General features: G+C 37.1%; 1 protein-coding gene across 4 annotated transcripts in view; it reads right to left on the reverse strand.

Moving 5' to 3' along the window:
• Cntn1 (contactin 1) overlaps window positions 1–14,252 on the reverse strand; it is a 395,948-nt gene that overhangs the window by 92,805 nt on the left and 288,891 nt on the right. For all 4 annotated transcript variants that reach the window (XM_010640950.3, XM_010640948.3, XM_010640949.3 and 1 more), the window contains one exon: window positions 10,299–10,419. In XM_010640950.3, coding sequence (XP_010639252.1) covers window positions 10,299–10,419 — 121 coding nt within the window. The remainder of the gene's footprint in view (window positions 1–10,298; window positions 10,420–14,252) is intronic.

Genomic DNA, 14,252 nt, shown 5'->3' on the forward strand with positions numbered 1-14,252 from the left:
CCGGGGATCCAACTTGGGTCCTTGCACTTGCGAAGCAGGCACTGGAAACACTGAGCTAAATTTACCCTGGCTCTATAATTTTGTCATTTTAAACAATATTAAATAATAATGTCCTTGAGCAATACCCGGGTGTTACAGATGAGTAAATAAATAGGTACTTTCCCTTTTATTGGTGAACAGTATTCTAGGCTAAAGATACATCAATTTTTTTTTAATCCCTTCTCCAGCTGAAGGCTATTTAGGTTGTTTTCAGTTTGGGGCTATTATAAATAAAGATGTTATGACTATTTGTGTTAAGAATTTTAGTTGACCACAAGCTTCTATATACTATACACACCCAAAGGTACAACTGATGAATTGAAAGGTAGGCACTTAGTAGGCTTCTGAGAAATTGTCTTACTCTTTTTCCAGAGTGGCTTTCCATTTTACATTTTTGCCAGCAATATATGAAGGACCCGGTCTCTGAATCATTATGATTCATTTAAAGTTTAGCCAGTTTGATAGGCATGATTTGATATTTTGGGGGGGTATTAAATTTGCATTTCTCTAATGGGTAGGGATGTTAGATATTTTTTCATCTGCTTATTTACTGCTTGCATATTTGTTTATGCGACTCAGAGAAATTTATGCTCATGTCTTTTGGCCATTTTCATATTAGTTCATTTGTCTTTTCAAAGTTGAGTTCTGAAAGCTCTTTAAAAATATTTTGTTGGACACATGATTTTTTTTTCATGTTTTTTTTCTTATTGAGTTTATTGGTGAACTTTAGGTATACAGTACAGTTACATTCATTATTGGGATCTTGTATCTTTACATGGCGGGTCTTGGTTCTCATTTTACCCCTTATCTCTCCCCTCCCTTCACCCTCTCCTCCCTTCCCTATTTACAAATATTTTACTTCCATTTTTTCATTTTCTCATTTTTTCCTTTTCCCTTATTACCTTTCCCCTACCCTTCCCATTTTCCATACACCTTTAGCCCTTTTCTTCCTATTTCACATTGTCAATTGTATCATTAGGATCTTATGTACCATTATAGTTTTTCACACCAGAGAAACTATTCGGTATTCATACATGTGTGACTTATTTCACTTAGGAGTATATCCTCAATAGGTATCCATTTTCCTATGAATGAATCTAATTTCTCACTCTTTATGATTGAGTACTATTCCATTTTATAGAAAAACCACATCTTCTTTATCCAGCTTCCAACTGATGGGCAAATGGGCTGTTTCCAATTTTTAGCTATTACAAACTGTGCTGCTATAAACATAGGTGCACATATATCACTGTGATATGATTTTTTAATTCTTTTGGAAAGATACCCAGAAGAGGGATGGCTGGGTCAAATGGAACCTCTAGTCCCAGCTCATTGAGGTATCTCCATATGATTTCCATAGTGGTTGCACCAGTCTGCACTCCCACCAACAATGGAGAAGGGTTCATTTCTCTCCATAATCCCACCAACATTTGTTATTGTTTGATTTCTTGATAGCAGTCATTCTTTCTGGGGTGAGGTGGAATCTTGGTGTTGTTTTCATCTGCATCTCTCGAATGACTAGTGATGTGGAACATTTTTACATGTATTTACTTGATGCTTTTACTTCTTTATCTGAGAAATGTCTGTTCATTTCGGATGCCCATTTTTGAATCGGGTCTTTATATTTGGGGGGGGTGCTGATTGTTTTGAGTTCTTTATATATTTCTAGATAACATTCCTTTGTCGTGAAGAGCATCCAGTAAAAATTTTTTCCCACATTGTAGGTTGTCTCTTAGTTCTGCTGATGGTTTCTTTGACAGTACAGAAGCTTTTTAATAAGATGAGATCCCAGTTGTTAATTCTATCTGCTAGTTCCCATGCTACTGAGGATTTGTTCATAAAATCTTTTCCTATGCCAATGTCTTCCAGAGTTCTGCCTAACTTATCTTCCAGCAAGTTTAGTGTTTCTGTTTTAATATTTAGATCTTCAATCCACTTTGATTTTAATTTAGTGCATGGTGATAGATAAGGGTCTAGTTTTAATTTTTGGCAGTTGAGATCCAGTTTTTCCAACACCATTTATTAGAGTCTGTCTTTCCTCCAGTGGGGACAGTCAGCTCCTTTGTCAGAGATGAGGTAGCTGAGTACATCTGGAGTTGTTTTTGTATCTTCCAATCTATCCCACTAATCCTCAGGTCTGTTTCTTTGCCAGTACCATCCTGTTTTATCACAGTGGCTTTGTAGTATAGTTTCAAATTGGGAATTGTTATACCCGCTGCCATGTCTCTGGTGCCTACAATGGCTTTTGCTATTCTAGGTCTCTTCTAGTTCCAAATGAATTGGATTATTTTTTCATGGTTTTTAATTATTGTCTCCCACTCTGTAGCTCATCTTTCTGTCCTCTTTACAGTGTGTTTTGCACAGCCAAAGCCTTTGAAAGTATGATGGGTTTCAGAATGTAATTTTTCACTTAATACATTGTGCTTTTGGCATCAAGTTTATAAACTCTTTAGCCCTTAATATATTTTTAAAGTTTCATAGTTTTACACTTTACATTTATGAATATAATCCATTCTGTTAATTTTGTCTGAAGTTTGAGGCTTAGGTTTAATTTCTTTATTAAAGTAATTTTCCCTATGAATGTCCAACTGTTCCAATATCACTTGCTACAATGGTTAGCCTTCCTTCATTGTTGTTTATCTGTCCCAAAAGATGAGTATTTGTGTGAGACAGTTCCTTTGTCCATGGCTGATATGTCATTGTTCATCAGATTATCTTCAGTCTGGCTCATCTTCACTAAGCTCGCCCTAAAGATATTAACTCAGAAAATACCAAGAGAGTGCACAGAATCATATACGAAGATAGATGTGATGTACAGCTGAGTTCGGGAACTCTGCCCAGAGATAACACAAAGATTTATCATACATCTTTATTGAGAATGATATTGAGGAAGGTGGGGATGGGAGGCGTCACTGATAATTGTTAACAGGCCAACTTGACAAGAACTACCACACAGATTAGTAAATTCTGAGTTTATCTGTGGATGACTGACACATAGACCAGCAAACTAAGAGGGGAAGACCTGGCATATGGGTGGCACAAACCCATAGGCGTGTAGCATGGAGAGAATAAAAAATAATGAAAAGGAAAAAAGAAGGAATTTGCCTTTTTGCAGAAGATCTCACTGTTAGCCACTGCCTTTGGAGGCTGGTCCCCCGTGGAGACTCTGGCTGTTCAGCATGGACTCTGCAGCCTTCTGATGCAGATTCACATTGGTCACTACAGTGAGCTTCTAGGCATTTGACCTTTGACTGCTACCAAATCCTACCACGGAGATTACAGTCCATGACTGGCTGGCTCCAAGGTAAAAAACATACGATAGCAGGGCATGGTGGAGGCAAGCTGCTCATATCATGGCATTCTGGAAGCAGAGAGATGGGGAAAGCACCAGACACAGAAGAATTTGGATGAGAAAAATATACCCTTGGATATTGTGGCCCCAGTGACTTCTTCCCTCCAACCTTATCCCACTACCTAATAGTACATTCAACTATGAACTCATCAATCCATTTCTAGGGTTAGCATCCCAGGATCCAATTAAAAGCCCTGCCTTGGAACACACGAGCCTTTTGGAGGCTATTCACTTATCCAAGGCATCAAAGTAGTTGGGCTTAGTTCACTCTGCTTTTTTTGTATTCCGATCATTTGTAGTCCCTACAAACTGTCATTGAAATACAATGACCAAGATAATAATACTAGGAGGTGAGGTCTTTGGTAGATTTTTAAGTCATGACAGCTATGTCTTTAGTGCTCTTATAAAAGAGGCACTGGAGAGCTGGCTGGTCTCCTCCACCATCTGAAGATACAGCGAGGAGTCACCATCTATGGGCTGGAACACAGGTCCTCACTAGACACCAAATCTCTTGGCCCCAGATCTTGGACTCCCTAGATTTCAGAAGTGGGAATAATAAACTTTAGCCATTTATAAATTTATGTGTTGCTCAGTTTGTGATACTAAGATAGCTTGAATTACTCACATTTATTCTATTTTTGTCATGTGTTTTGACATTTCACATTTTTCTTCTAAAGACAGGCGTGGTGGTGCATGCCCGTAATCCCAGCACTCAGGAGGCTGAGGCAGGAGGATCTCTCTGAGTTCGAGACCAGCCTGTGCTACATAGTGAGTTCCCGGTCAGTCTCAACTACATAGTGAGACCCTGTCTCAAAAAAACCAAAATAAATAAATAAATAAATAAACAAAAAGATTTTTCTTCTGGGATTATTTTGCTTTTCTTGAAATTTGCCCTTTAGATATTTATTTAGAAATAAGCATCTCTTGAAGGATAAACTGTCTTGTTGTATTTTAAAGAAGCTATTTTTCCTCATTATGAAATGATATTCTGTGTAGATGAATACAGCGACACTCTTTTTCCAGCACAATAAAGGTATTCACTTATCTATTGCTACAGAAAAGGTGGCCCCCAAACTCACTGGGTTAATCACTGACCAGTCCAATTATTTAAATACAGGATGATCAAAATTTGTATGTATATTTTTCATTAATTTTTATAAGGTGATATAACTGGAAATATAAAAAGTATAAGTTTATCAAATTTATTCAATACAAGAATCAACTGGTTGAAATGACACCTAACTCAAAAAACACAAATAAACTCAGTGCCCAAGTAACACTCAGGGTAAACTGTTAAGTGATTAAAAGCAACAACAGGCATGATTACTTCCCACATTTTTGGTAAGCTAAGAAATCTTGAGTGGCTGAGCTGAACAAATGGTACTCGATCGATTTTTCTCACCTAAGTTGTAGGCAAGGTGCAAGCAAAAGTAGTCATCTGCATTCTTGCCTGGGAATTAGCAACTGCTCCCTGGACAGCTCACTAGACTGGCTGGGAGATCAGCGCCAGTCACCAGGAGGAGGTCTGTCCCTCAGCCAGTCCTCTTGAAAAGGTGACAGAACTGTTCTCTGAACATGGCAGCTGTTTTCTTAAAAACCCAGGCAAAAGCAGCAATGCATTTTACCACTTGTCATAAGAAATTACATGATGGTCACTTCAAAAATAATCTTACACTTGTCTTCAGTGCTCTTTGGTTTCATTTATTTCTAATTATTTTCTTGTGTTTCATTGGAAATCCTGAATTGCAAAAATCATGTTTGTTACTAATTTTCCCAAATTTGTAGCCATTTCCCTTTTGAAAACTATTTCTCTCTTACTTCTGGTAATCCAATTTGACAATTTCTCATTAAACTCTTAGTGTTTTAAGCTCCTTTTTTCATAATGTATCTTTGATTCTTCATGTTGAAATATAGTTATGTCTTAATATTTTTCTGTTTTCTAATTCATTCCTAGTGTGTCATTAATGTCATTCTTAATCTGCCATTTATTTTAATGATTATGTTTATCATTTACAGGTGCTACCTGCTTTTTTATCTAAAGATGCTGCATTTTATAGTGATTATTTTAAATTCATTTTACCATTTCCTCTATAATTTCTTTAAGGATTTTCATAATGGCTCCTTTTATAAACATCAATAACTATATTATCTGAAGTATTCTATACTTGTTTCATTTTCCTTCCTCTTGATGATATCTGATAACTTATTTTCTTACGTGGGGTGGGTTATCTTTTGCATAATTTCATATTTCATCTGAATTTGTTGGAATCACAAGGAGGGAGTTGGGTTGAAGACAATCTGTCAGAAAGGGTATCTTTTGCTTTTGCCAGAGCTATAAGGGTGAATGTTTATTTATCCACATCTTGAATTTTATAAATTGCACTTCTAAGCCAGTACAGTCTGAAGAAAGGCTGCTCTTACACTCCGGCAAAAATAATCTCCATACGGATAGAACTGATATAAGAGGGATCATTAGAGGGAAAAATGAAAATCATAGAGCCCAAGAGAGCCCCTGACTTGAAGTTGCTTGAAGCGTTGGAAGATCAGACAAGGAGAACCACTTTCTGGTCACTCTTCCTTGAGCATCTCTGGACCTGATCAGTGGTTAAATAAACGGAAGGGCTGTAACTTTCTATAGGTAAATGCTGACGACGGCTGCTACTAAAAACACTGTCTCATACCTGATCACTGGAGCCATGTTTATACTTTTCTTTCAGCTCACAACAATTGCTGCTATTTTCCTTATTTCTCAGTTCAATCACAAATGACACAGACAAAGGAGAATTTTTTCCGCTCAGTTAAATGTTCCACGAAATCAGATCAAGTGTTATATCTTCCTTGACAATGTTTTCCCTAGATTTCATTCCACTTTTACATCTAGAGGCTTTTATGGTTTGGATATGGTATGAGTACATCTCCCTAAGGCTCACATTGGGAAGCTTGTGCCTCCAGTGCTGCACGGTCGGGAGATTGTGGAACATTTAGAGTTGAGGCTTAATGCAAGACCAATGAGGTTCCTGGGGATGCTGCCATCTGCCTGACTGACACTGGTCTCACCTAGTTGTTCCTGTAAGAATGAGTTGTTATGGAAAGTGGCCCTGATCCCTGATCCCTCTTTGGCCTCCCATCTTGCCATTTTACCTCTCCCTCTGAAATATATGTCCACTATTGTGAGGCCATGTACCATGAGGTCATAGCTCAATGCCATAAGCTATGCTCTTGAACCAATACCAATGCCATGCTCTTGAACCTCCAAAACTGTGTGCTACATAAACCTCTTTTCTTTAGACATTACCAAGCCTCAGGTATTTTGTTATAGTAACAAGGAATGGACTAATACAGATTTAACTAATTGACAGCCTCTATCCTAAACTCATTAAAATAATAGTAATAAGACAAATAATAGAAGTCATAACCCTAAAACATGTTTTCCTCTCAGGTTACTTTCATCTAGTCCCACACATATATCCACTCACTCATTCAAACTTATGAAGGCACACACATTTACACACACAAGATGCAGAGGGAAACAATATTTTATACTATGTATTCATTTCCTTCAAGGTAATATAGGCTGAAAGAAATTCAATTTAAGTCTGAATATTTACACTTTTGCTTCAGTCTTCTCAGAGGGTATAACAGTTTATATACTAACTAGTTTTGTTATCAGAAAGTCTTAGCGCTTGTCAAAAAAATTGGTTTTCTTCTCCAGTGTTCACCGTGCCTCTCATAGCACTAGCTCAGGGTGTGTACCTCAGACCAGTGGTATCCAAATAAGAATTAACCCACCTCATATTTGGCAAAGTCTCCTGTCCACTGAATGCAACTTTCAGAGGATGTATCCTAAGACCCCAACCTTCTGCATTTTGTCTTTTCATATACACACATACTTGTGAGAGTTTAATAGATAAATTAGGTACAAGGAGATATCAACAACAATAGCTACAATAGAACAGTTATAGTAATATACTCTACTAAAATGTTGTGTTTGGGAGCTATTTCTTAGTAAAGTAAGTTTTGTTTTTGTTTTTGGCAAAAAAGCACGGTGATACTGCAACAGTTGACCTGATAATCCATACTCCAGCAGTAACTAGCAGGTGGTGTATACAGGGTGGATACGCTGAACAAACGCATGACATGTCACATTTGAGTAAGACTGAGCAGGACAGTGTGAGGTTTCATCACACTCTTGTGACAGCATGCAATGTGATATTTATGAATTGTTTGTTTCTGGACTACAGTCTATATAGGTAACTGAAATCAGGGAAAGAAAAACAACAGAAAAGGAGGAACTACTGTAACAAGTATCACTTGCTTTGAGAAAGAGATCACAGTTCCTGAAGGCTGAGTGCAATTGCTTTCAAAAGCAATCATGGTCTAAAAATGTTTTTAGATGTCACTAAGTGAAATGTGCCAGTTTTTTTACACATTTTGCCAGAAGTGAATAATCATCCCTTATTTCCTTTTTCAAAAAGCCTTGATCTAGATGGGAAAAATGTAGAATTAAGCTTTTTACTGCATTTGGGTGACTGCTATAAATAAATCTGATGACATTTACAAGCCCTCTTCTCAAGGAAATGCACATCGATGTGGAGTTTTAGGAGATCCGTGGACACCCTGAGGCCTGCACATGGGCTCCAGGTCATGCTTTTCTGAACTAGATGCAAATGTGAAATTAAGAGGACAAATGGACTAGTAATAATATCATTTATGGGGGAATATGTCCTATATATTACCCATAAAGAAGTTACTTGGATATACTCTGATTTAAATATATAAAGTGGGCTGGGGATTTAACTCAATGGTTCTGCTACCTGCCTCGCAAGTGCAAGGGCCTGAGTTTGATCCCTGGTTAGAAGGAAAGAAGGAAGAAAGAAAGAGAAAGCAAGCGAGCAAGCATTTCAAAGATCTGCATTACATACATTTTTGACACAAGCGCAGCAGAAATGTACTTGTCTATTTTAACTGAAAAATTCTCTTACTATAAAATTAATACCTTTTATGTCACTAGAAATAAAGCTCAGAAGAATATTATGACTGTGAGGATTTTTTTTTTTTTTTTGTACCAGGGATCAAACTTAGGACCTTGTGCTTGTGATGCAGGTGGCAGCACCACTGAGCTAAATCCCTGGCCCTGTGAAAATTTTAATAGTGGTAAAGCAACAGTCTCCATTTACCTGCGTAATTTTATTAGTTTTCTGCTATAGTTGAGGGGTTGAAAGTGCTGAGAACATGTCTACTGAATATATTTGCCAGACTTTGTAACATTAATGCTTACTCTACTAATTTGCAAGCAATTGTATTAAGTTTAAACTTAGGCTAATGCTGGAAATGGCCAAATGTCTTGTGGTCTGACTAGTAAGAAAATGAACTTGTTCTTTTCGGATCTTGAAAACAAGTGTCCTAAGTAAGAAAATGCTCTGACTTGAAATATGAAACCAAAGTGAACTTTAACTTGAGATTTTGTAGCTTGGGTTTTTGTTTATTAATTTTCCATATTAAGTTTTCCATAGAATGAATAACTAAGTTCATTCACTTAAATAAACTTCCTCTACTCTTATTATCCTGTTAGAGAACATATTCAACTGGAATAAAAGCTTTTCTCATTTAGGGTCTCCATATTAAAACTGTTCTAGAAGGGAGTCCAGGAAATGCATAAGATTGAGTGTGATTATGTTAACTGGGGCTTGTAAGAGACATTAAAATACAATCTCAGATATCTTTTTTATTAATTTTTCATCTGATTGTAGAAAAACTGACAGAAATAGATAAATAATTATGGATAAGTATTTTTAACAGGTAAAATATGAAAGATTGGAATTTTAATATGACATTGGTACAAATGAAAAGAGTTTGAAAATAGGCAGAGAAATATGCAATTCACTAAAATTCACATGCACATGAGAATTTTACAGTTCAGTAAAGGAGACAATTATGAATAGATTCCTATCCAACCCATTAGAGAAAGTATTAAATGCTATTAAAGTTCAGGAGATAAGAGCTCATATATGGAACATCAAAGGGAGTTTCCTGAATTTCATGAAACTTCAGCCACACTTTGAAAGAGGGATGATATTTGGTCAACAATTGATGTGCAAAGTACATGAAAGCAATACTTACTGTGAATCAAAGCAAGGAAAAGATGTACAAATGCTGGAGTATTTTGTGAATTAATTGGATGTTCGGAGTTAGTTACAAGAAATGATGAGCCACTAAAGGTAAACAGGCTGAGATCATTACAGGGAACATCCTGTATCCTGAGCTACACAGAATGGACTTCATTCCACAGGCAGTGAGTGAATGTGATGATAATTAAAAAGGGGCGTCATGCTCCAAGCCAGCTTCCCTACTACACGAGAAAGGTCAGCAGCAAAGGATTCCCCTCGTGTGTCACTCCCATCCTGGGTTTCATTATCTCTTGGAACAGAGTGTTGGTTTGAAAACAAGTAACATAGAAACATCTGTTATCAGTTAGCTTTCTATTCTAAGATCACGGTGACAAACATATAGCGCTTGAGGTTGTAGTAAACAACATCAGTATTTTTTTTTCCATAGAAAATGAAAAAGGACAGTGTTATACCCAGCACACCCCAAAAAAAAAGGATCAGAAAGTGAGAATTTATGGTAGTGAGTACTAAGTCCAAGTGCACAAACATTTCGTAGGAGGCATGTGGTGAAACTTTCATGAAGATACGAAGTTAGTGAAACAAAACCAAACCAGTGCTGTTTACTACTCGTCTGGCATAAATCATTCTCAGACATGGGTCAGAAGCCTAAAATACATTCTGAGGCACAAGATTGCGCCTCTAAATACATAAGAATTTGAAGATGTAGAGTTACCGGAAGATTACGCGTATTTACACAAGCCAAATATCTTTGGTTTTGTAATTTTAAAATGAACTCTTACCTCGCACAACAAGGTCAGCAGAAGCAGAAGAATTGTCCACAATGGTCTGGGCGGTGCACGTGTACCTCCCTGCATGTCTCAGCTGCGCGTTCCGGATGAGAAGCTCCCCGTTGGCATCCAACTGTTAGCAAAGACCGCAATCATCCCAATTATACTTTTTTTCAGCAATTAGATGGGCATTGAGGATATACAATGTATATTGCTTTCCCTCGCAGAATGGAAACAATTTAAAAGCATCTGTTTCAAATATGCTAACTCTACCTCCTTGGTTAATTTACTGTTGAGGCTATAGTTTCTCAGCTGAAAAATGAAATGATGTAAATTAATTACTGAAGGCCCTTTTCAGCTTTACTGTATTGAACTTGCTATTATTCCCATGACTGGAAGGCTATAGTGACAGGAAACCGGGAGATAACACTGGGTTTTTTTGTTGCTGTTTTGTTTCTGTTTTTTTTGTTTTTTGTTTTTTGTTTTTTGTTTTGTTTTGTTTTTACGTCTTTTAAAGACAAATGTTAAGGTGTAATAATCTTAGTGCTAATATTAAAGTGGGTGAATACAACGCTGTTATGGCTGAGAAGAACTGCTAATTTGGTTTTTGCAAAGCTATCTTAATTGACTAATTTTGTGATGCCCCAGTTCATTTTACAATGATACTAAAAGTTTGCAAAAATTGTCCAAATGGACAATTCTATTCACATGTACTTTGTCACCAAAATACAAATTACATAAGCGTGAGGATTTTTCTTATTCAACACTTATCCCAACTGTGTGTAAGTGTTCTGTAGATATTTTTGTAAGAGGCTTGAGGGAATTTAGCTTCTGATATAAGGCACAAACTCGATTTAATTTCTAAAAATGGGCAATGTTTGTTGAATGCCTGTTCTGCACCAGGTCTAGGCTATGTATATATAACCCTATTAAACTCCTTTCCGACAACAGACCTCTGACATACATCTTACTATGTCCACTTTGTTAACAATAAAAGAAATTTCAAATACTGAAGTAATTTAATTCACTTCACTCAGTTCGTATGGTACTGAGAACACGCCAAGGTCATTTGTCATGATCTCCAAAAAGTACTTCCTTAAAAGAAAAAAATTGGCAGACTCAATTTTTAACATAGACGTTTGGTTTTAATTTTAACCAAAAATACTCATTTACTATTTCAATCATAAATATTTAGATATACAAAAGGTTGATTCATGAGTTAGGATAACACATACATGACAAAATCCTTGCTTGTGTGAAGTGTCAGGCCTACAGATGTTGAAAATTTGAAATTTTAGTGACTACGTGTGCATTGTATGTTCTGGTTCACAAAGGATTCTACTAATAGCCTTTCACGGTCCATGTTCTCTGCTGGTCTTAGCATTAAGATTGCAAACCTGGGCACTTGATTTAATTAACTGAAACAGAATATCAATATCTCTACACAAAGAACTTGTTAGTTAGCCACATATGCTGTTCCTTGATAAGTCGATCTCAGTAAACACATACCTAGAAGTTAGATAATTTAGTGGCTTTTGAGATCTTCCTGTCTCGCGAAGACTAGAACAGCCAAGAATCAAAACGGCTCTCAAGATTTGCATGAATTCCCAGAGAGGGCAGGTTTTGTCTTCTGTTCTGTTTATTTTTTTTATATGTTTATTTTGTGGTCATACAAAAAAAGTGCCAGAGTAGAAATTTAGCCTTTTTTATTCTTTATTTAAAATCTACTAACACAAAGTACTTCCTGGTAAAGTTGCTTACTGACAAAGTAAAATAATAGAACTGATTGTATCCCACGATGTAGGGTAAATTCACACTAAAATATATTGTCCATGAGCTACTTCTCTTCTTATCGGTCTTATTGGTCATAGTTTTACTAATTTTAATGACCCTCACCTTTCCCACTGCCTGAACATCTTGCTGACATTCACCACTATTCTATTTCTTATCTCTCTCTTTTTTTCCTCTTGGAAATGAACTATTTTTGCGTTATGTTGAGGCATTTAATTCTTTAATAGTTGCCTGGAATCCAAAGACAGCTATTCTTTAAAACCTTACTTTCTGCTTTTAGTTTGTCTATGTCTTCACCTCTTTGTCCTCAATCAATTCTAACCTGGACCCCACCTCTTCAACTCGTCTTACTTAATCTCCTAACAGCGTTTGGCATTTCTTCCTAAAATGTTCAACTTTTCCAGTCACTTCTAGCTTTCCAGAGAGTGAGGGCTCTCTTCTGCTCTTCTTCAAAGCCCTTATAATCCCTTCAGGAATTCTCAAATTTCCATTCTTTTCCACTACTGCTACTTCTGCCTTTGTCCGAACGATGCACGGCCACGACTTTTGAAGATGCAGTCAGAGTTGGACCGGGTAATACATGCAGCCCACGTCAATAACAGCACTCCCTGAACACATAATGAGGCGTTTCTTGGCAGCAGGATGAAATGTTCACTTTTGCTGCCTCCTCGTGTTTCCCTGCATTCACCTGCCACCCACGGCTCCTCAGCCGTGAGCAGCTCGGCCTTCCTGTGTGCTCTTGCTTTACAGACATCTCTCCGTACTGCCTGGCCCCACTCCTCTGACCCTTCCACCGCACACTAAGTACAACTTACATGGTAGGTTCCACGTCCTTCTCCTAAATGCAAAGCCCAGAATGGGTGCTACCCTTTGAGGGTTTTCACTGTAACTCTTCCCTTCCTACTGTAACGGAGTGGCTGGCACGTCTTCTGCTAGACTAATTCTTTAGAGAAAAGCCTAAGTTTTACTTGTATTACATATAACATCTGTAAATCACATCTGCCTTATGAGAATAATGCAGCAAACAAATATCAAATAAATGCATTAGGAAATATTTATTATATAGAATGTTTTCATTAAATACATTCTTTTAATAATATTACATGATTTTATTCAAATCAAATAGTCACGTTGTGAGATAAACAGCTGAATTAAGAACACTATTCTTTTCTATATCCTTGAGATCAACTATCTGTCAATAATATATTTCAAATTATATACTAATTTGATGTGAAAATGTAGTCTTTATAAAAGAATTTATAGAAAAAAAAAAGAACACTGTCAACATACGAGCAAACTTAAAATTTTTCCATCCATTTCTGTAGGAAGAATTTGGTCTTGTACCAAAAGATCTGGTCTTTGCCCTCAGCTTCCAAAAGGTAGTATGTAACATCGTTCTTTATCTCGGGATCATGAATCATACTGATTAGTCTTACCATGCCACAAAGAATAAAGACCCTCCACACTTGGGTCATTTTAGAGTAGGAGGTGAGTGTACAGTAGGGTTTGGGTCATACCAATTAGTGCTACAATGTAATTTAGGTGGGAGTTAGATTTCCTTGTACAGTCTTAGAGAAGAGGCTGACCATGCTAGAAAGAGGAACATTTTCAGTTCAGGTAGGGGCTTTGGGTAATGGGGTATCAGTGAACCCTGAAATGTAGTACCATGGCGCAGTTAGTCTTTCAGTTGTGCCTGCATGACAAAGCCCTAGTAAAAACTGTGGACGCTGAGGCTCAGCTATGCTTCCCTGGTTGGTAATACTTTGCACATACTGCCATACATCAAAAATAACAGAGTAATGCATCTTGACTCCATGGGGAGAAGGCAGCAAAATCTCTGGCTTTGGTACTTTGCCAAAGGCTCTATCCACCTCTGCCCTCAGCTGATATACATCTGCATCTTTTCCTCATAAGAAACCTTAACCACAGGCGTAACAGCTTTGGTGAGTTCCATGAGTCCCTTCCAGGAGAGGCAACCCCTGAGCTTTGGAACTGGTCTCAGAAATAAGTGGAGTTTGGGGGACTCCACCCCACACTGTATTTGACCTAACTTCTCATACCATACTAAATATAATTCACCTAATAGAGGAGGTAACATATTATCATTTATAATTGTTTTTTTAAATAAATTAGGTAAGCAGAGAGTAAGATGCTATATATATATATATATATATA

This window comes from Fukomys damarensis, unplaced genomic scaffold, assembly GCF_012274545.1.
Source record: "Fukomys damarensis isolate Sample0158 unplaced genomic scaffold, DMR_v1.0_HiC HiC_scaffold_15, whole genome shotgun sequence".
Taxonomy (NCBI): Eukaryota; Metazoa; Chordata; class Mammalia; order Rodentia; family Bathyergidae; genus Fukomys; species Fukomys damarensis.